The sequence below is a fragment of the Diceros bicornis genome, chromosome 21, assembly GCF_020826845.1.
Source record: "Diceros bicornis minor isolate mBicDic1 chromosome 21, mDicBic1.mat.cur, whole genome shotgun sequence".
NCBI classification, from domain to species: Eukaryota; Metazoa; Chordata; class Mammalia; order Perissodactyla; family Rhinocerotidae; genus Diceros; species Diceros bicornis.
This window is the reverse complement of record NC_080760.1, coordinates 36,137,527-36,159,167: the sequence shown is the minus strand read 5'-3', so window position 1 is coordinate 36,159,167 and position 21,641 is coordinate 36,137,527. Positions and strand designations below refer to the sequence as shown.

At 36.7% G+C, this 21,641-nt stretch overlaps 1 protein-coding gene across 5 annotated transcripts in view; it reads right to left on the bottom strand.

Moving 5' to 3' along the window:
- The window catches only part of COL14A1 (collagen type XIV alpha 1 chain), a 212,804-nt gene that overhangs the window by 174,064 nt on the left and 17,099 nt on the right, over positions 1-21,641 (bottom strand). For all 5 annotated transcript variants that reach the window (XM_058564860.1, XM_058564862.1, XM_058564863.1 and 2 more), the window contains exons 2-5: positions 19,667-19,792; positions 11,261-11,377; positions 7,758-7,901; positions 3,306-3,392 (exon numbers count right to left, since the gene is read on the bottom strand). In XM_058564860.1, coding sequence (XP_058420843.1) covers positions 3,306-3,392; positions 7,758-7,901; positions 11,261-11,377; positions 19,667-19,754 — 436 coding nt within the window. In that variant the 5' untranslated portion in view covers positions 19,755-19,792. The remainder of the gene's footprint in view (positions 1-3,305; positions 3,393-7,757; positions 7,902-11,260; positions 11,378-19,666; positions 19,793-21,641) is intronic.

The following is a 21,641-nucleotide window of genomic DNA, read 5'->3' as shown; positions in this document are numbered from 1 at the left end:
TTCCTTACAGTAGAATGGCAACTAATAAAATGTAGAATAAACAATGGTGTTAGGAAAATTACCATTTCAGAAACATTATAGTAGTAGCTGACCCAGGCGAGAATTACAAATGGATATTAAAACAATTGGGTAAAATTTTAAGATCCTTAGCAGAAAAGCAATATTTAAATAGTCTCAAGATATCTTCTCACAAATTACTTATTTATTGCAAGGGGAAATATATATATGTATGTATATATGTGTGTGTGTATATATATATATATCTGGCAGACTTAACATTAACTAGGAGTTTACAAGTCAAGAAGTTAAGCTTCAATGGTCATACAGGAACAGGAAAAAAGATCTTGGATGCATTCAATGTGGAAAGGTTGAATTGATACTTCTCATGTAAAGGAGGCACCCTCAAAGGGCTATACCCTTAGTGAAAAGATGGACTAGGGAAATATCTGCTTTTTCAAGCAAGGGAGATGACCAAAAAAAAAGTGTTTGTATTGGCCTAAGCTCTGTGTGGGAGAAAATTGTCTCTCTTATGAATTTGTAACCATGGACAAGCTCTGAGTGTCCTAAGACAAAAAATTAACATAAAATGGTTTCAATTTGGTAGCAACCAAAGGACACATTTCTGGAGGGGCATACTCCTAAACCACGCTGCAAAGAATTCTCACAAATGAGCTCACAAACCAAAGTGACAAGCCAAACAAGAAAACAAGCACCATGAATGAAAACCAGTATAAAAAAGAAAAGATGAATTTAACTCCAAAATACTTTAGATAATATAATTATTGGGTTCAGAATACAAAACAAACATGACTGAAATATCAGGATAATTTTTACAAAACATTAAAATGGAACAAAGTACTGTAAAAATTCCTAGCAAATTTTTAAAAGAAGCAAATAGAATTTCTAGAAATAAAAGAATTACTCGTTGAAAACCACAGACTAAAAAGCAGATTAAAAAGAGGGTAAGAGATAATTAGTGTACTAATAGAAAGATAAAGGAAATTACCCAAAATATCAATGATAGAATCAGAGAGGTAGACAATATGAAAATTAAGAGACATAGACCACGGAAAAAGACTGTCTATGACAAATCTAATTTGAATACAGAGAAAGACAGACAGGAGAGAGAGGAGGCCAGTCTGTGGCATAGTGGTCAAGTTCAGTGCGCTCCGCTTTGGCGGCTCAGGTTTGCGGGTTTGGATCCTGGGTGCAGACCTACACCTCTCAAGTCATGCTGTGGCGGCCCCCTACATACAATATAGAGGAAGAGTGGCACAGATGTTAGCTCAGGGGTAATCTTCCTCAGCAAAAAAAAAAAGAAAGGAGAGAGAAATGAAGAGAACAGATAATTGAGAAAAAGACCATTTGAAGAGTTAAAGGCTGAGAATTTTCCAGAACTGGTGAAAGATATAAATCTTGATTCTGGGAGCACAAAGAAATCTATAAATTATTATTTTCATATAAAAAAGACAAAAAGCACAAGACCAAAATGGATCAAAGATGGGAAAAAATACAAATGACCACTAAAGATATGAAAAAAATGCTCAACCTCACTAATAATCAAAGAAATGTAAATTAAAGTGTTGAGATATCATTGGGAAAATTTTTTAAGTATTAAGAATTTCAAATGTTGGAAAGAATGAATGAAAATAAGCACGGTTCTACATTGTTGGCAGAAGTATAACTTTTTGAATAAAGTTAAGTCAATTTGGTATACTCTATCAAAAATGTAAAATTTGCATATCCTTTTAACTCTGCAATTCCACTTTTAGAAGTACATTTTTTGCAACATGTTTGTAATAGTTAAAATTAGAAAGCATCTAAATGCTCATTAGTATGGGGAATGGTTAATAAATTAAGATAATCTACTCCTTTGTATACTATCCGGCCATTAAAAGGAATGAGGCTAACAATAGCCTAACAATAATAGCTAACATCATTCAATGGTAGGCAGTATTCTAAGTATTTTACATATATTGACACATTTAATCTCAAAGAACTCTATGATTTAAACCCTATTATCCACCTTTCACAGACGAAGAAACAGAGACATGGACATTAGGATAACCAGTATAAATCACCCAATCTTAAAAGCAGCAAAGTCAGGCTTTAAATTCCCACAGGCAAAAGTGATGTCCATGCAATGTGCCACCAGGCCATCGTGCCTCCTGTATGCGGTAACATGGAAAGTTCTCAAAGTGAAAAAGCAACACTTTTTGAATAAGAAGTACAATATTGCCATATTGTATGACCATACATATAGGTTTGTATATTGATAGAAAAGTGACTGAAAAGTCGCATGCCAAAGTGTGACAAGAAACACTGGGGTGAGTTGATGGTTGACTATATTTTTCGCCACTAGTAGGTAACATTTCTAGTAGATCATTGATCCATCTTTCCATTCAGTGAGTATTTACTGGACACCTGTTATGTATCGGAAACTGCTAGATACTGAGGAGCAAAAACAGACACAATCCTTGTTCTCTTGGATCTTACAGTCTAGGGGAGAAGACAAACATTGAAATGCTGTGAAAGAAAGTTAGCTGGTGTAAGGGGGCCTCTAATAGAGGAAAATGGTTGGAGAAGGTTTCTGAGAACGTCGTGATTGAGCTGAGCTCTGAAGAAAGAGAAGGAAGTATTTAAGCAGAGTGTTGATGGGGAAGAGTGTTTCACGCAGAGAGTAGAACAGGTGCTATGACTTTGTATGGGAGATACACAGTCTTTAAAGGATTTGAAAGAAGGCCGGCGGCCTAGAGAGTAGTGAGTGAGGGTTGTTAGATGAGGAAGGAGAGGCAGGTCGGTAGGTTACCAGACTACATGGGGCCTTGGGGGTCTTGTTAAGGATTTTGTCCTCTATCCTAAGAGCAGTGGGAAACTACTGAAGGAGTTTTAAGGTGTGTGTGGGGAGAGCATAGGGTTGGATCTGTCTTGAAAAGATTGCTCCAACTTCTGGGTAGAGAGCAAATTGAGATTTGCTAAATAATACTGTACACCGGGAAAGAAATGGGAGCTTAGCCTGAGTATTGGCAATAGACATGGAAAGAAATGAACAGATTCTGTCATTATTTCAATAGAAAATAAATTCACTGGAACTTGGTGATGTATTGAATATGGGAGAGTAAGGGAGAGGGAGGTGTTGACAGCCATTATATGTGAGGAAGGAAGGAGGAAAGAAAAGGGGCAGAGGGAGATTTTCATGTACGCTCTGTACTGTTCTGATGGGGCCAACGGCCAGGAGTGTTTGTATTGCCTGTGTTATTAAAACAACTCAACCCCCCAAATAAGCAAATAAAAAAAAATATGACCGTCTGGTGAAGATGGTTTACTTCCGTTTCCTCTGTCCACAACCTTGACTCTGGGTTTTGGATCCTTTCTTTTTTCTAAATCTTTAACTGGAAGAAAAGTAGAAATACAGAAACATGTTACATTAGTCTAGAAGAAAATATTCAACGAGTTTTACTAAAACCCTTCCAAGTATTGAGTATTGAGTAGAAATTAGCTCCATGGTAGAAACTCATTCTCAAAGATTAGAACTTCTATTTCTTTTAATGTTGTCATCGGAAGGTGTGGAAAACACTTAAGGAATTACTTTGGTCAAGTACTCACCATGGACAGATGTATCAAATAAATTTAATCCTTCATAACTGCTGTAAAATCAGCGTGATTATCCCCATTTCATACACGAGGGAACAAAGGACCAGGAAGCTAAGTAACTAAAAGATATCTCATAAAACCAGAAATTGTTGGCACAAGATTCAAGCCATATCTTCAGGTCTCTGGACAAGGCCTATGAGTTAGTCCCTGTTCTAGAAAGATCTTAGCCATGAATAGCCTCATTTGGAGTTGGCCTATCTGCAGTAGAAGGTGGGGAACCCTATAATAATTTCCCTACAAACTTAAAAGAAAAGTTTCCCTTCCAAAAATAGTAGTGTTTCTTGGTCACTTTCATTAGGAAATATTCAGGGACCCAGAATGCCCCTTGTGCTTTAATACAGTCATACCAGTCTACACCATTAGCTACACTTTCCACTGCTTAAAACTCCACAGCAGCTTTCTTGCTATTGTTTGGCACCTTAAGTTGTCTGAGTACGTCGAGACCACTGCCAAATGGCAATGGTTTCTACACAAATAAAATACCCCGTGAAAAGGCAGAAGTGACCTTACGGCAAGATATTTCATTTAATTGTTGCATTCACTTCATGGAAATCAGCAAATTTATTGGAGGGTGGGCTATATAAAGGAAGCGATGATTTCCTCTGAACCATCCCTCCTGCTGTCTCTAGGGTATTATTCCATTAATCCTGTCTTTATCACCTCCTCCTTCTCTTCTTTCCACTGGCTTCCATCCCTTTGCTAAAAGAGTTTGAGACCTGCCATCTGCCAAGGTCATGTTGTTCCAGTTCTATTATTCTTTTCCTTAGAAACCCTCCTTGGCTTTCTGGCACCTAGAGATTAAATTCCAAGATTAAAAAAAATAATAATAGATATAAGATGCCTTGATCCTTCTATTCCCACTGACTTTCTAGTTATCTAAATCCATTTTTTTAGCTCTCGTTCTCTGACTTTTTTATAAGCCTTGGCCACTTTGGAACACCCCCGCTTTTTAAATTCTTTTCTGTCTCAGTTTTTACAAAGGCATTATCCTGGCTTTTCTTGTATTCCTCTGACCCCTCGTTTACATTCTCATTTTTTCAATCTTTTTTCTGCTTTCATTCCTGAAACAGGATCATGTACTAAAGTTATCTTGCATCTCTGCAAATCCCACCTATAATTTTATCATCCCATAATTTTAATTCTCACCCTTCTGTGGGTAATTTCCAAATCTGCATCTTCAATCCCACCCACACATAAGCCGTGGCCTCAAACTGCTTACATTCTGTAAAAGCAAATAAGTCCGCAACTTTAATGTGAGGAAAATTGTGCCGAAGTAGAAATACATCTGGGGAAGAATAATTCCAGAGGTGGAGACTCGGGGAAACTTCACTGGGAAGGTGACAGGGAAGCCAGACTTTGAAAGATGAGCAAGACTTTGCAGGCAAAGATTAGCAAAATATCATTCCAAAGAGGAAAATGGTGGTCGGAAAGAAAGTTTGCCAAATAGGGTCATAAACTAGTCTACAGATGAACAAGAAAAATGACAGTCACTTTGAATTAGGCAACTAGTTCACGTATAAGACGTAACACACAGGTCACACCAAACTGCAGTCCCCCTCAGGCAGGGGGCAAAATTAGCTAGAAAACAGACTGTCACAAGCCAAGCGATATTAATCATAACAACAATAGTTCCCATGCCCCTACTCTGTGCTGAAGTGAGCTGGTCCACACCATAATGGGCACACATCATCACCCCCATTTACAGATGAGCAAACTGAGGCTGGAAGAGGTTGAGTTGCTTGGCCAAATACCCACACCAGATTTGGAATCATAATATCCAGCAGATCAGACATGCCTTTCTGTCTTCAAATTCCAAAGACTGTTTTTTAAGCATCACTGTGTATCAGAAGATGGACTTATGAAGAATTCAAATCCCTACACAAATTGCAAACGTATATCCACAGGATTTCTCTGGATCCTCATTTTCCTGTATCCAACCATGCAAGTTTTCCAGGGAGGGGAGACCAGGCTTTAGCTCCATCTCACAGGGAGCAAAAATACAACTAAAATGCAAAATGGAAAAGGAAGCCATCCAAATAAAGTTATTTGAATTTCATTCTACAAACTGTCATTTAGGAAGAACTAATCCCTCTATCCTGCCAATAAAAATAACATAGCTAAAAAAAATATATGCTTACCTATAATTTATCCAACTAATCAGTTAGACTATTTCGTTAAGATTATTTCAGCAGAGCTCAATAAGGCCAAAACTGCATTTTCTTTTAAGTATTTTGAGTAAATAGCTATTGGAAAGGATTTTTAAGGCTGTCTGTGTTTCTTATGCTGCTCAGTCAGTGGAATATTTGAAACAATCCATCGCAATACCTTCAGACTAACATAAAATGAATCGTTTCTCCTGGTCCCTTTTACTGCTTCTCACAAACTTTTAAGAAAAGTTATTTCGCTTACTCATGTAGGAATGTTGGAGGCCAGGAACTGAAGCACAGTGCCAATAAAACGAGACAGAAGGCTGATTTATATTGAAAATAACATAAAAAACCTTTTCCAGAGCTTCCAGACAACGCGAATCTCAAAAGAATGTAACATTTAAAACATCTGTATGTTCTGCTGACAGGTGGATTTACTAAAAGTCTTTGTCCAGAAGTTTCAAGAGGTAGTAGGTTTACAAAGTTGGGGTTTTTTTAAATTTAAACTTTAAATTAAAATTTAAATTAATTTTAAGTTAATTAAAAAAAAATCACAAAATATGTCTCATAAAACATTACTTAAAAGAATAAGGAAAAAAATGGAGGGAGGGATAGAAAATCCAGATAGAACATTGCTTGCACATACAATTCTAGAATCCACGGCCTCCCAGATTTGTGCATCAATCCTAAAGGAAGGATTTAAAAAGCTGGTGTTATTTGAAATGATGTCTAGGATTTGCTTCTAAATAATATGGGGAGGGGTGGCAGTGGGGTACGGATGAAATAAGACTGGACATGAATGGCTAATTGTTGAAGCAAGTGATGGATACTTAGGGGTTCATTATACTATTCTGCTGATCTTTTTATTATGTTGAAAATTGTCCTTAACAATAAGTTAGGTTTTTTAAAGAGTCTATCTTAACAATGAAGTAACACAGAAAGTTAACCAGGACAGGCCTCTTCTGTTTGCATTCATGACACACAAAACTCTGCCCTCCATATTTGAAAGGCCACCTCCAGGAAGAGGGAGTTGCTGTGGTCTCCAGTCACTAGCATATAAGGTCTATAGGGGCAGGGATTTGTCGTGTTCCCAGTGCCTAGAACAGGGCCTGACACAGTAGCTATGCAATCTATATTTGTTAAATGTGAAAAAAAGAAGAATGAATGAGTGAATATCTCTTTAAAGACTGAAGAATCAGGGCCAGCGTGGACAACTTTTAAACTCAATGGAAAGAAAAGCTTTCTAATGGAATGGTGCAGATAAGGGCTGGGTTGCCTCAGAGATTTCTCCCCTGCTTAGAATGTCTCTGCATGCCCCATGCTTTCTCTGTCTGCCCAACTTACTATTTGAGAACTGGCTCCAAAAGGAAGCCATCCCCCTTCCACTCTCTTCACAGCCCATTACTGGGGCAAAGAGAGCCCTCCCTTCACAGAGTCCTAAGTGTATCTCTCTCTAATAGTTACCACGTTGTATTTGTTTACCAATGTTTGTCATGGGACCTAGCACATAATAGGCTGTTAATAAATGCCAACTGATTAATTATTGGAAGGAGTTAAATTCCTTACTGTGTAGGGTGTTTTAGCAGAGGCTGGATTGGCACTTGCTGGGGTTACTACGGAGGAAATTCTTGCATCATCCATTCAGTCATTTGGTAAGTATTTATTGAGCATCTATTATGTCCCACGTAGATGAGACATCTGGGTAAAGTTCAGGGTAGAGCATTTGAAAACTAAAACTTAAAGGATAAGTAGGAGTCCAGTGAAATGGGTAAAGGGAGGGGCAGAGGAGTATTAGAGATAGAAGGAACTCATGAAAGATTGTACTAAATGTCTTTTAAAATCTTTTCAAATTTAAAAGCATCTAGGATTTTAACCTGTTATAATATCTAACACAGACTCAAACTCAGAGCTGGGACAGAGTCCCTTGGCGGCACTTTAAGATCTATAAATACGTACTTCTGAATTGACCCTGGGCTGGCTTGCTTTCTTTGTCTTTATGGAATGCAATAAGTTGAACTGTGTAATTCTGATCTGGCATAAGACCTTGAATAATTGCTTTAGTTGCAGTGTTCTGGAGATTCAGTTGATTGGTTTTTCCACCTTAATAAAACAGAAAGATCAATCAGTTCTAAGAAATAGGTTAACTGTGTACATTAAGAAAATTTATTAACCAGCAATCAAGATTTTAAAAGGTGAAGACATTTAAAAATATATATAATGGTTCATATGCGCCTAGCACTTAATTTTAATACAGTTTTCATTCTCATTTTCAGTTGTACTCTTTGTATTAGACAACTTAAACAATGGCTTAAATTAGATAAAAACACATTCACAAAAATCTTTCACCATAACACGTTGTTGCTTTTATATACTAGGGAAAGCCATAGTGCAAGATTAGAAGACAGTAAGCCCTCAACATCAGATATATTCTTCAAGGAAAGAATGCCACTTAAAAGTGAAGGGAAAGACATGGGCAGATTGAATGTAATTATCTACGCTGGACTTATTCCTACCCCGTCTCTAAAGTGAGTCAAAGCATCCTTGAAGCATTAGCAATTTAATTAGCTTTAATCTGACCATCACTATCTCAGGATGTTAAAGGAACTACTCACTACCTGGCTACTGAAAAGTTAGCTTGGTTCATAAAAAGATTTCAAACCTCCATTATCTCTCTATCAAATTAGACTGCCGTCTAAGGCTTTCCTGAAAACGCTCTTGATTAAATACTCAACTTTTGCGCAAAATTCCAAATACACCTTTCTTCTCTAATTACTGGCAGCGATCACTGTGTTTGAGAAAAGGGAAATTAATTTAAAACTTCTGCCCCTCCAGCAATAACAGAAAAAAAGAGTCTGAAACTTGCTGAATTCATCACACATAACATAGATTACAATATACGTTAATCATATTCTAATAAAATTAATGACATTAAGTCTGAAATTTGATGCTGCTATCATCCATGTTGCCTGCTACTAGAAGGCAGAACTGAGCCTCTCTCTTGCCAAAACCCAATTCCTTAAACACGTTTGTGTCCAAGATCTTAACTCTGGCTTCACTAACTTCCTCTATCATCTAAAACTCATCTACTACAAAGTGTACCAAATAAATTTTTCATAATGTACTAAAAAAAAATGCCTCGGAAAACTCTGTATATTAGAGTCCCTCTCTGAGAGGCACAGGATGTATTATTTTATTAAAGGCTTTGTGAACCCTGCAATAAAAAAGCTTTAAACTCTGTTTAAACCAGTACTTCTCAAATTTATTTGGCCATTAAACTTTTGGTTGTGTAATAGCTATTAGCTTCCTGCAGAGTACCATGGAACACGCTTTGAGAAAGACTGGTATAAACAGTATTTGGAACATGTCTCATAGTACTAAAATGTCTACAAATATTTTGTGTCTAGTTGTATTTATTATAGTTGATCAAGTAGATACCAGAGTGTTAAGACTGTGTTATTGGCTTGGGCCACTGCAGTAAGGACATTGGCTCACTGGGGAAAATAAACCCAGTATTTACGAAGAAATAATTTGCTTTCATCCTCAATTTTTATTTCGTCACTGGAAGTGTTGAAGCAAGAGCTGGAGGTCTACTTTTTGGGTGTGCTGGGCCAAAGGGGATCGAAGGATCAGGCTGAAGTTTGGTCCAGAGGAGACCCAAGTCACTTCTAAGATTCTATGATTCCTCAATAATACCTGCTTGGGATGCTTAATACTTTGGCGTTATCAGCAATGAAATAGGAAAAGTTAAAACATGGATTATCTGTAGGAAAAGTAACCTTTTAAGATGGGACAAGGGGAATTCTCAAACGTACCATAAACTGGTAACTTGTATTTTGACCTTTAGAGTCATAATGATGTTCAAGAATCTCTTAAAGTTAAATTTCCCAGGATGGCTTATTTTAGAAAATGAACTGCATTTTAAAAAGTCAAAGTTATTTCAAAATTGGGCCATACTCCAAAACGAAAACTCTGAACCAGGCTTGAGAGTAAAATATTGCTTTCCACAAGTGAGTCACTTCTGTAGGCCAACATGGGAGAAATTGGCATGTGGTATTACCGAACCAGAAGTCATTCTAAGGAGCCTATGGGTACTATTCATTAATAAAAGGAGGTTCCTCTTTAGTGACCGAGCAAGAAGCCAGGTGTTTCATCTACTTGTTTTGTTTGACATTTTAAATCCACTATTGGGTAAGATATCTATATTTATGAACAACAGAACATCTGTCTGTCTCATTAAATGAGTATGGAAAAGGTCTCCAACAGAAAGGAGTCCAGATCCATATAATCATCTTTATCACCAATAAAGAGAAAAAAATTATTATATTTCCATAAATATATATATTATACAAATATGCTATTATTACGTGTTTATTTTGCACTATGTGAAAATTGATCCTAGGAAGAGAAATGAGACCTGAGAGATATACTAAAGAACATCTTTATAATAATCATGGGTGAGATTTACTGAGCACTTACTATCTGGCAGTCTCTGTTCTAAGGACTTTACATTTACTAATTCATTTAGCCCTCATAACCAGTGCTTCCCAAATTTAATATGCATAGAAATCATCTGAGGATCCTTTTAAAATTTCGATGCTGATTCAGTAGGTAGGAGGTAGGCCCAATATTCTGCATTTGCTCTCAGGTGATGCCAATGCTGTTGGCTCCTAGACCACATTTTGAGTTCCAAGCCCACAACAAGTCCATGAGCTGGGTACTAATATTGTTTGCACATTTTACAAAAGAGGAAACTGAAGCATGGAGAGATTAAACAACTTGCCCTAATGACATTACTTATAAGTCACAGAACCAGGTTTTGAACTCAAGCAATCCAGTTGCTAACCCCATCTTTGTCTCCATGACACCCATATAACAGTGGCAATTCCTCTACATGCTCTGTATTGTTTTCTTTGATTATATTTATATAATAAAAACACAAAATACGAGAAGGAAAAAATTCAAACCAAATTTAATTTTAAAAAGTTTTTTCCTGACTACTTTTTCTTCATGATCAAGAAATTTAACTTTTGCTTTTCTTGCTTTAATTTATCACTTATTTTTACGTCTTCTTAGCTTTTATAATTTTAACGTATAATTTCCAATAATGTTCTATCAAGTTAATTAATCATAATTTACTCAGCCAGTCACTACTGTCTATATTTGTTGATGTATCATATTTTTTAAATGCCGATAGACCAAAATTACTCATCCTATGTTGAAACAGAAGTAGTGAATGTTTTGGTTTGGAAATTTCGCCTGAGGAGAATTATGGTGAGCCCAATAGTCACATTTAGACTTTGGGAACACTTTTTCCTTGATTAGAAGGTTAGATTTAAAGTTCAAAAGATTAAATTAAAAAAAAACTTTCAAATGAGTTTAAAGCAACAGCACTACACATTTTTAGTTAGCTAGGTGTAAAAAGTTGCTATACTCTAGCAAATGCAGTTGATTATTTTTACCTGTAGCTGGAGTCACAAGAAGTTTGTATCCACCAAATTTCCCTCTTGGAGCCTTCCATGAAATCTGTATACTATCATGAGATAATACGCTATATCTTAACCGTGTGGGTGGAGGCACTGAAAGGAAAAACAAAAACTGTTTACATGCAGGAACGTTTAAGCTTCCGTTTGTTACATTGAAAACTTAAGGTAATGTAATCAAAATTCATGAGACTTTATCAGCCTCAAAATATGTTGTTTCTACAACCCCTTCATGAATTGATCAGTTTGCAAAAGAACGCAAACCCAAGGGCATTTGTTTCTTACTCGAGAGATAAGCATTTGTCAAATAGTACTGACCTTTTCACAAAGGACTATGAGTTAGGGGTAGAATTTAATTCTCTAGTGTAGTTTAAAAACTGAAGCCAATCTTGTAAAATGCTTTCATTATGTTACAAGGACGAATTTTTCTACTTGGAACATATGAGCTTTCATAATCTACTCTACTGGGACCTGTTTTATGCCTTTAGGTTTTTCACGTTAGTAATCCAATATTTTTTATGATAAGATCATTTAAGAAGGCTATTATGGACATATTATAGTAATAAGATCTTCATTTTAAAACATTTGAGAAATGGATTGTAAAGGACCAAATAAAAGATAATTATGTTTTATAAACTTTGATCCACTCTTCAAGTGTAGCTGATGTATACCTTTCAGAATGATACACAGCACATGGTAATGAATCATGCCAGTATATTTAATCTTTTCTGATGTTCACAAAATTGGTAGATCTATATCATTTTTGTATAAGTCATTCAAACTTCAAAACATATTTTTGGAACCCTGTATCAATGTTCCAGAATTTCAAAAGAAATACTTTAGTAAGAAGACTTTTATTATGTAATATCTAAATTAGTTTGTCAAAAAAGAACAGCTAATGCTTAACAGAAAAGTTAGCACTTATTACCCACTTATATGCCCAGCCTTTCTTTCTACTTTAGAAAACAGAGTGTGGGGGAAGGAAATAACATTCTCCTTAATAGGTATGTAGCATAATATGAGATTTGGACATTAGTTTGATTCCCAGTTCTGTCACTTATTAGATAAATAAACTTGAGCAAGTGATTGTTTTTTCCAAAGCCTTATTTTTAGAAAAGGTGACAGCAATACTTTCTGCACAGGATAGATGACAATGTTAAATAGGATAATGGATATAATGCATTATAATAGGTGGTCAATAAATGTTTGTTCCCCTTTCCCCTTACTTCATCTAATGGGTGATCTCAAAAGCTCGTTTAATCCTCACAAAAACATATTGGTATACCAATTTTACATATAAGGGAACCAAGGAGAAGCTAAGACACTTGCCCAAGTTCACATACTGATGAATGACAATCTCTGACTCCAAACAAAATGCTCTGTTTCTTTGGGAGAAGATTCATATTAAGAAGTCACCCTTCACTGAGCTAGATAAATGAGTAATTTACTCCTGTACAAACTATCCCCTCATCTGAAATCAGTGAGCAGTGAAGGGCACAATCTTAAGAGTAGTATTCTCTTTCTAGCTGCCCTTTACTACCTCTCAGTAGAGAAGGCTAGCCATGCAAAGCAAAAACATTAGCTTCCCATTCTAAATTTGACATGAATGGAAGAGTTTACATTTCTCTGGTTTATGGGAAAATATAGATTTATCATAAGAACAACTATCTTGAAATAGAAGAGGAAGGTGGCCAAACCTAACATTTGGATAAACAGAGAAATTATTACTATTTTTCTTAGTCTGGAACTTGAGTAGAAAAATCTATTTATAGATAGGTTCTTATTACTTGTGGAAGAAAATTAAAGGTAAGAATTAAAAAATTGTAAACTATGTATCCAGTTTCTGAACCAAATCTTGCCAGTGGGCTGGTAGACACCATTGGCCAAGCTTATTGCAGAGTTTTGCATGAACGCACTGGTGGAAGAAAGCTGGGGATGCCTGAGGACCACCAAGTGGAAAAGTACCATAAGCAAGACGGAAACTTCAGTCTAGGCAGTTCCAAGAGGGTCAGCCAACTCTGTCAGCACCCCAGGTGTGTTAACATCCAAGGAGGGCAAAGAAGTTAACAACATTCAGGATTCCTAGGTTAAAGATTAGAAATCTTTATAGCACGTTCTACCCAGGCGATTGTTCTTTAAACGTGGTCTGAGTTGATAGTCTGCAACATTTTTTTAGTCAATAGCTAAGCTTCTGAACCTCAGGAGAAAGTAATGAGGGTAAAACTGATTATGCCCTGACATCACAGTTCATGCTCAGACACCACGGATGGTGCTCCAGAACCCAGAGTGCACTGGCTTCTGTTGAACTACCCAGGAAATAAAGTGAGAAGCATATGCAGTAACAAAATCCATCAATATTCTACTTTTTAAACAACTTGCAAATGATTCATGTGACTACAGTCCCATCACAACTGCTAGCAAAAAGCAACACCACCATTTTCTTTCATCAACACCCACAACTATTGCCTATGTAAGCATAAATACTCTCACGATCGTTAAAAAAAATCTTGGCTAGACACAAAATTCACATTACCTTTAAGTTTTTGCTTTTAGGGGAAAAACACTGAAAAGAAGAAATGCTGGTTAAGAAAGAAAGAGGCATGAAGTCAGTTTTGAACTTCCAAGTTAGCTCCTTTTTCCCTGTCTGCAAGGCACTGGGACTCATGCCAAAGCAAGAGAAGCAAGATTGACAGAAACACTCTAAGTGCAGTGGAGAAATAACTGTTCTTATCTCATGGAACAAAAATTTGTGTGTATTTAATACTAGACCCATGATTTTTCTTTTTGTGAGCACAGAGGAGGTGCATCTATACGTATACTTAACTTCCAGTAATAATTATAAATGCTTGCATGAACTTGACTCAAAAGTTAATTTGTATCAGTTAAAATCTTAACCTTTTTAAAAAGACAAAAATCAAATGTAAAGTTTGATTTCTGGCACATACTAAGAGCCTGGAGCAAGCCAACAAACTCATCCTTTGTATGGTGAAGTCAGGCTTCCTATGTGGGGTTGAGCCAAAGACAACATTTGTGAATATATGAACTTCATCCCAAAGGGAGATTGAGGAGGAAGACTGAGGAGGGTCCATTTCTTATCTTCCTCTCTACTACAGGGTTAGGCTTGTTGTGGAAAGTACAAGGGTATTTTTCTTTTGTTGTGTGGTATTTTTTTGAGAGAGAAGATTTTCTTTAAACTCAAAGAATTTCACTGCAGTCATTCTTGTAGAAATGAAATCTCAAGGCAGAAAAGGAATGTTCATGTCATTCCATTGAAGCCTTATTGTTATCAGGTACTTGGGAAATTTTATTTCATAATATGACTATTTATTAAAGGGTTAATTTTCTGCCCTTCCCTCCCTTCTTTCTTTCCTTCCTTCCTTCTTTCGTTCCTTCCTTCTTTCCTCCTCCTTCCTTCCTTCCTCTTCCTTCCTTTCTTTCCTTTTTCTTTCATTTCAATTCAATTCAACTCAACTGAAATCTTGCTGCTTTGACAAGTGGCAACCTATGCAAAGGTTTATTTCTAATGAAATATTCTCATTAATTTCCCGAAACACTACTTTTGACACAGGAACACTGAAATGGAGATGTTCTGTTTTTCACTACCCATAATCCACCTCCCCTCTGCCTTTTCTAACAGCACCCTGGTTTTCTTCCAAGGGAACAGCACTACCTCCCCACTGCAAGGGATCTTGACTACCCTATCAGCCATCCTCCTCTGGTTAAGGGGTGAGAAAATGACTCAAACCAGGCCAGGCAGACTCTCTCAAGAATCTGAAACTTCTGTTCCCAATGGAAGGAAGAAAAATAGCTCTAGTCGTTTCATTCCAATGACATGAGCTAAAAAAAAAATGGTTACTATATCCATTTGTGAGCTAGAAACTATATCCAGGGTGTTCCCAGATTCCTATCCTTGTCAAAGCTTAATTATGTAGCTTTTACTTTAATTATATGAGCTACTTCATTACCTCCAGTGAATACATTTTTTGCTTAAATTGGCTGGAGAAAGTTTCTTTTATTTGCAACCAGAAATCTCTGGTTGAGATGGAGCAGTATAGACACTGGGAGTGTTTTCCACTTCAAAACATAGTTTAGGGTGCACATCAATGGAACAACCTATTATATTCATAAAACAAAATACCTTTAAATAGCAGAGAAGTATTTGGCTTATTTTTTCAAGTGATCTAACAAAACCCCAAACAAACATCAAAAATCCTTAGTTTTTTATATCAGTAATTTTCCAATTAAATGCATTGCCCAAATGTTCTATAGATAAGAGGAACTAAAACTTGAGAGAAATTTACCATAGGATATGCTGGAGAGTTCTTTTTATCTTGCATAGAATCTAATTTGTTGTAATTTCATGATCCATTATAAAGATGCTGAAAACAGCAGTAAAGAAAATATTCTCAACTTCCAAATATGTGTGACTACTAATAACAGCAAAAAATATGTGTAAATGTGTTAACACAGAGGTCTTTATAAAGTTAAATCTAGCCCCCATGCAAAGTCTCCAATTTTATATACTTTGAGGTTTTTAAATGACAGTTACTTTACCTTTAGTGGTTCTTTTTTGTAGCCATCCAAAACAAACATTGCTAGAACCAAATATAGATTTGCTGTGAAATTCTGAAAAAGTATTGGTGCCACCATTCTGCCATGCTATACACAATTTTTCCCTACAGCTAATACCACATTACTTTCTCTGTGTTCCAGTTCATTTAACAACTTGTCTTGAAAAGAAGATGCTGGAATAATCCAGGTATAAACAGTTATTTGAGCCAATAGGGGTTCACATCCTCTGGAGAGGGCAAGGTCTTCATAAAGAATTACATAGAGAGACTAAGAGGTAAAGCACATTCTGTTGATGAGCAATTTAAGAGGGGAGAGTTAACTTCCTGTATGCCTTTTAATCCTGACTGCATTAGTTCTCTATTGTTGCTGTAACAAATTATCACAAAGTTAGTAGCTTAAAACATCAGAAATGTGCTATCATACAGTTCTCAGGTCAGAAGTCTGAAATGGCTTTCGCTAGGCTAAAATCACAGTGTTGGTAGGGTTGCATTCCTTTTTGGAGGCTCCAGGGGAGAATCCATTTTCTTGCCTTTACCATCATTTCTTGACTTGGGGCCCCCTTCCATCTTCAAAGCCAGCAAAGGCTGGTCAAGTCTTTCTCACATGGCATTACTCTGACACTGGCACCTCTGCCTCCCTCTTCCATATTGAAGGACCCCTGTGATTGGGTCCAGATTGGACCCACCCAGACAATTCCAAGATAATTTCTCTATTTTTAAGGTCAGATGACTAACAACCTTAATTCCATCTGACATCTTAATTCCCCTTTGCCATATCTTTTAACATATTTTCAGGTTCTGGGGATTAGGATGTGAATATCTTTGCAGGCACATTATTCTGCCTACCACACTGACCTTTTTTTTTTTTTTTCCTTCATTTCATGCATAAACATGACTCCAAAGATGTCTATAAGAATTTAAGGTTTCAGAGTAATTAGTGTCAGCTGGCAAGTCAACACACCTGTCATTAGCAAAGTACTTGATTGAACATCAAACATATTCACGTATGGCTTGGCAAATTAGTGTCAAAATTGGCCAACCCACAGGAGCTCACTACTATGTTTGCTTTAAAAGTAGAAAATCAATCAAATAAAGCAATTCATATTCTTTATTCTTTGCTCAAAATCACTCATGTAAATAAATGGTGTCATGGTAGAAATAAGATTCAGTTTTTCAAAGGTCACACATAACTTTCCCAAAAACCAAAGCCAACCACATCTGAAGCCTTTTCCTACTGGAGTTTCCTCCAGCATGTGCCCACCATCTTCCTTCTTGAAAGTTTCTCCAGACTTCCCTTCTAGACCACCACACTCCCCTGACTCTCCTTATAATTGCTTTTTTGACACTTTCAATTGGTCCTTTTTCTTCCCTGAACCTCTTAACTGTTGATGTCTGCCAAATTTCATCCTCACTTCTCTCCAGTGGACCATCACTCTCTCATTCTACCTATAGGACTTTAAAGGTCCCTATAAGCTAATTCCCAAGCATAATGCAATTCAGATATAATCTCCTGCCCCCATCTCTTTCTCCTAAGATCCAGACCACCGACTACCTATCAGACATCTCCTCCTGGGTGTCCCACAAGCACCTCAAGTTCGACTATTTGTCTAAGACTAAACTCATTATCTTCAGCTTCAAATACTTGCTCCATCCTTGATTCTCTTATTAAGCCCTCCAACAGATGTCTACCATGATTGAGGCATTGTTCTGTACTGGAGATACAGACACTAAAGAGAGAACCACTGCCTTCAATGAGCTTAGGCAAACAAACAATTAGGACACAAAGATATAGAAGCAATAATAACACAGGGGTGGAAATTAAAGGCCCCATCGACTCAGTTCTCCAGCAAAAAGCCTCAGAATCATCTTTGATATTTCCCTTTCCTTCAGCTCCCTCCACATCTAATTAATAAACAAGTCCTCTCACTTCTACCACTTAAATATTTCTGGGATTCCTTCTCTTCTCTCTATCCCTCTACTGACTTCAGGCCCTCAACACCTATTTCCTGGACAACTTAATATAATCTTCTAATGGTCTCTCTTGCTTTAGTCATTCTAATTCCCCGACCCCCAATGAGTCAGAACTATGAGTATCATCCACACTGTTATCAAAGTATCTCTCTAAAAAACAGAGCTGTTTAAAATCTTTCATGATCTGGCTCCAATCTATCTTTCCATCTTTGTCTTTTGTCCACTACCCCCCACAGAACTTGTATTGAGATTTATCTGCTTGTACTCTGTCTCCCTAGCGGACAGTACACTGCTAGAAGGCAAAGAATAGAGTTTCATTCAGCTTTGTATCCTGAACCTGACACAAAATATGTGCCGCAGAAATGTTCATTTAAAACAGAATTTGGCTAAAAATGTATATCTGGTAAACAGAATGCCTGAAAGAATCCCAGAAGAGCTCTATCTGATCAGTTACTCCATGAATGACCATTTCTGAATCAAGCTACACTGAGATGGCAACTCTGAAGGGCTTCAGGATTTGCCTACCCTGTGCTCCTAAGGACCCGTGTCTTGTATCCCATAGTCGAGAGGGTGAGTTATCTAGGATTCCCATGATCACTTTGCTAATTGCCACACCTGAAAGCCTTCTTTCATTAATGTAAATAAGGTAAACAGAATTTGTCTACCCAACTGGTCCCTCTGTGTGACGTGAAGTAGATGGATGTATGGGCATTAACTCCACGTGTTTTAACACTATTTCAGCCTGCGGAGTCAAGTTCTACTCCTCTCCAAACGAGCGTGCCTCACTTTAAGGAAGCAGGGCATGGTGGTGCTTGCATTTGACTTTTCTACAATCTTCAATTCCAAACATTCCAAAAAAGTCTAAAACCACCTTCTTTATCACATTTAGGCTTCTTTGCTCAGCTGATGAATGACTGTTTCAGCACCGATATTTCTGTTTCTGCAGGATTACCATGTTTGTCTAGTAATGTCGCTTTGCACATATTATGCACTTCAGAGGTTAGCTCCCTTTTTCTGCAAAAGGCCAGATAATAAGTATTTTAGGCTTTGTGGGCTATCCAGTCTCTGTCACAACTACTCAACTTTACCACTGCAGTGAGAAAGTAGCCACGGATAATATGTAAACAAATGAGCATGGCTGTGTTCCAATAAAACTTTATTTACAAAAGCAAGAAGTGGGCCAGGTTTGGCCCAAAGGTGGTAGTTTGTCAATTCCTGACATACTTTATGAAATTAGTGGAAATTAAAAATTAAAGTGTGGATCCCAGTAATATAAATAGATTTTAAATACTAAATTCAATTAAAACAAAACTAGAAATCATTAGAAATGCTTAAAATGGCGCATCAGCAGCCTCTGTCAGACCCTTAGTAACCTGTGGGCTACGTGCTCAGTTTTTAAAGAAAGGAACGAAATTAAGGACCAAGTATGACATGGCAGAAATATTTTGTAGACACTCTATTTAAGAGAGAGGCACAATCGGGATACATACACACACACATAGTTCCTTATTAATAGAACTGATTTTGTAACATGCACATTTGACTTTTACTGATTAAATTTGCACAGACTTTCCAGAAGCACATTAAGAATGAGCTGTTTAACCAGTTGCCACAAAATTACTATGCTCAGTCACTGGTGAGGTCGTAACCCTCATCAAAGTTGTGGCACATTTCTACAGTGTAAACAGCTGGTAAAATTGAGTAAAAGCCCACATATAACCCTGCCTAGAAACATAGCGGAATCAATGAAGCACTATTAGGGTAAATAAAATAAAAAATGGTAATCAGAACCAAGATGGCTAGAGTCCTAGACCTTAATGATTATCTTAAAGTTTTCAATTACCTTGACCCTGGACACCGGTGCAAAAATAAGCAATTGCCAAAAAGGCTTGAAACAGCCAGTACTGCATCTTGCACTGAAAAATCTTCATTTTATTTCCTGCTTTTCACATGGGATCCAGCAGCAGGCCTGGAAACAGAGAGCACAGGGATATTCTGAGAAGGCTGAAAATGAAGTATATGCAGTCATCTAGGACAGGCAAACAAGACAACATGGATTAGAATTGTCAGGAAGTAATTCATTCCCTAGCGCATCATGTATTTCACTCTAACATATAAACTGATAAAAGAAAAATTTTTGAGAAGATGCTGTAAATAGAGAGAATAATTTGACATATTTGGAAGAGAAGTTCAGACAGTGTTTTGTGACTCTTTTGTAAGGCGTAAATTGCACAGTGAATTTCCCAAATGGATAAATTCCAAAAGTTTACCTGAAATGAGCATTATAATCAGACAATCACAATTTCCTTGGCAGTAATGTGCTCCTCCAGTATTTATCACATAAATTTAAAAGTCCTACATTGCCTTATGTTGCTTACAAAGTAAAGATATATAGGACTTTCTTCTAATGATCAAAGAGAATTTGAAAAACCACTTTGTGCTAATATTAAATCACTACTTAGCTTTCACTTCACTGGGCTGAATCATCTCTAATCTTGTATTATAACTTTTTTTTCTCATATGTGTGAAGGATATGAGGATAAATTCTGAGTCCTTTCCTCAGAGATTGACATCTCAAAAGTTTCCTTCGACCCAGGGTATTTTTTTCATTTATACATTCTTTCATTCATTTATTCCCCAATATTGTATCACAAAGGATCTGAGGCAACGTAATAATAAATAAATATAAACAAATATAATGTATAAGGTAGGGCTGCCAGATTTAACAAATAAAAACACAGGAATCCCAGTTAAATTTTAATTTCAGATAAATAGTAATTAATTTTTTAGTGTGTCTCATGCAATATTTGAGACATACTTAACACTAAAAAAAAATTATTATTGTTTATCTGAAATTAAAATTTAACTGGGTGTCCTGGAAATCCTAACATAAGGGAAAATTTGGTGGAAATATAATATAGTACTGAGTAAAACAAACACAGAGAAAAATGTATCTGGTCCAGATACAGTAGAAGTGACCATGAATTTGACCCAGAATTTATGAATTAGCAGTCAAAGAAAGAAGGATCATGCTAAATTTTAAGGTTTACTATATTATTAGATTAATTTTTTTTTCCGGGAAAGAGTCACCCTGAGCTAACATCTGTTACCAATCTTCCTATTTTTTTTTTTCTCCCCAAAGCCCCAGTATACGGTTGTATATCCTAGTTGTTAAGTCCTTCTAGTTTTTCTATGCTAGCCGCCACCACAGCATGACAACTGACAGACAGGTGGTGTGGTTCCACACCCGGGAACTGAACCTAGGCCACTGAAGTGGTGAGAGCCCCAAACTTTAACCACTAGGCCATCAGGGCTGGCTCTAGATTAAATTTTCAAACATATTTTTCTGGAGATGTGTACCTTTCCCCAATACTAAAATCTGAGTAGAACTTTTTCCATGGTTCATCCAGAAAAAGGTCACTGTACTTTATTCACAACATTTATTGAGCCCTTACTATGTGTGAAGACAATTCTAAGTACTTTACACATATATAAATTCCTTTAATCCTCACAGCAATTCCTTTAATTAGTTTAATCAAAGTAGGTATGATTATAATATCAATTTACAGATGAGGAAAATGAGGCTAGTGTGAACTCACTCACATAGCTAGTGAGTTCAGGATCCAGGATTTTTTTTTTTTTTTTTGATGAGGAAGATTAGCCATGAGCTAACATCTCTTGCTAATCTTCCTCTTTTTGCCAAGGAAGATCAGCCCTGGGCTAACATCAGTGCCCATCTTCCTCTATTTTATATGTGGGACACCTGCCACACAGGTGCATAGGTCTGTGCCCGGCATCCAAACCTGCAAACCCTGGGC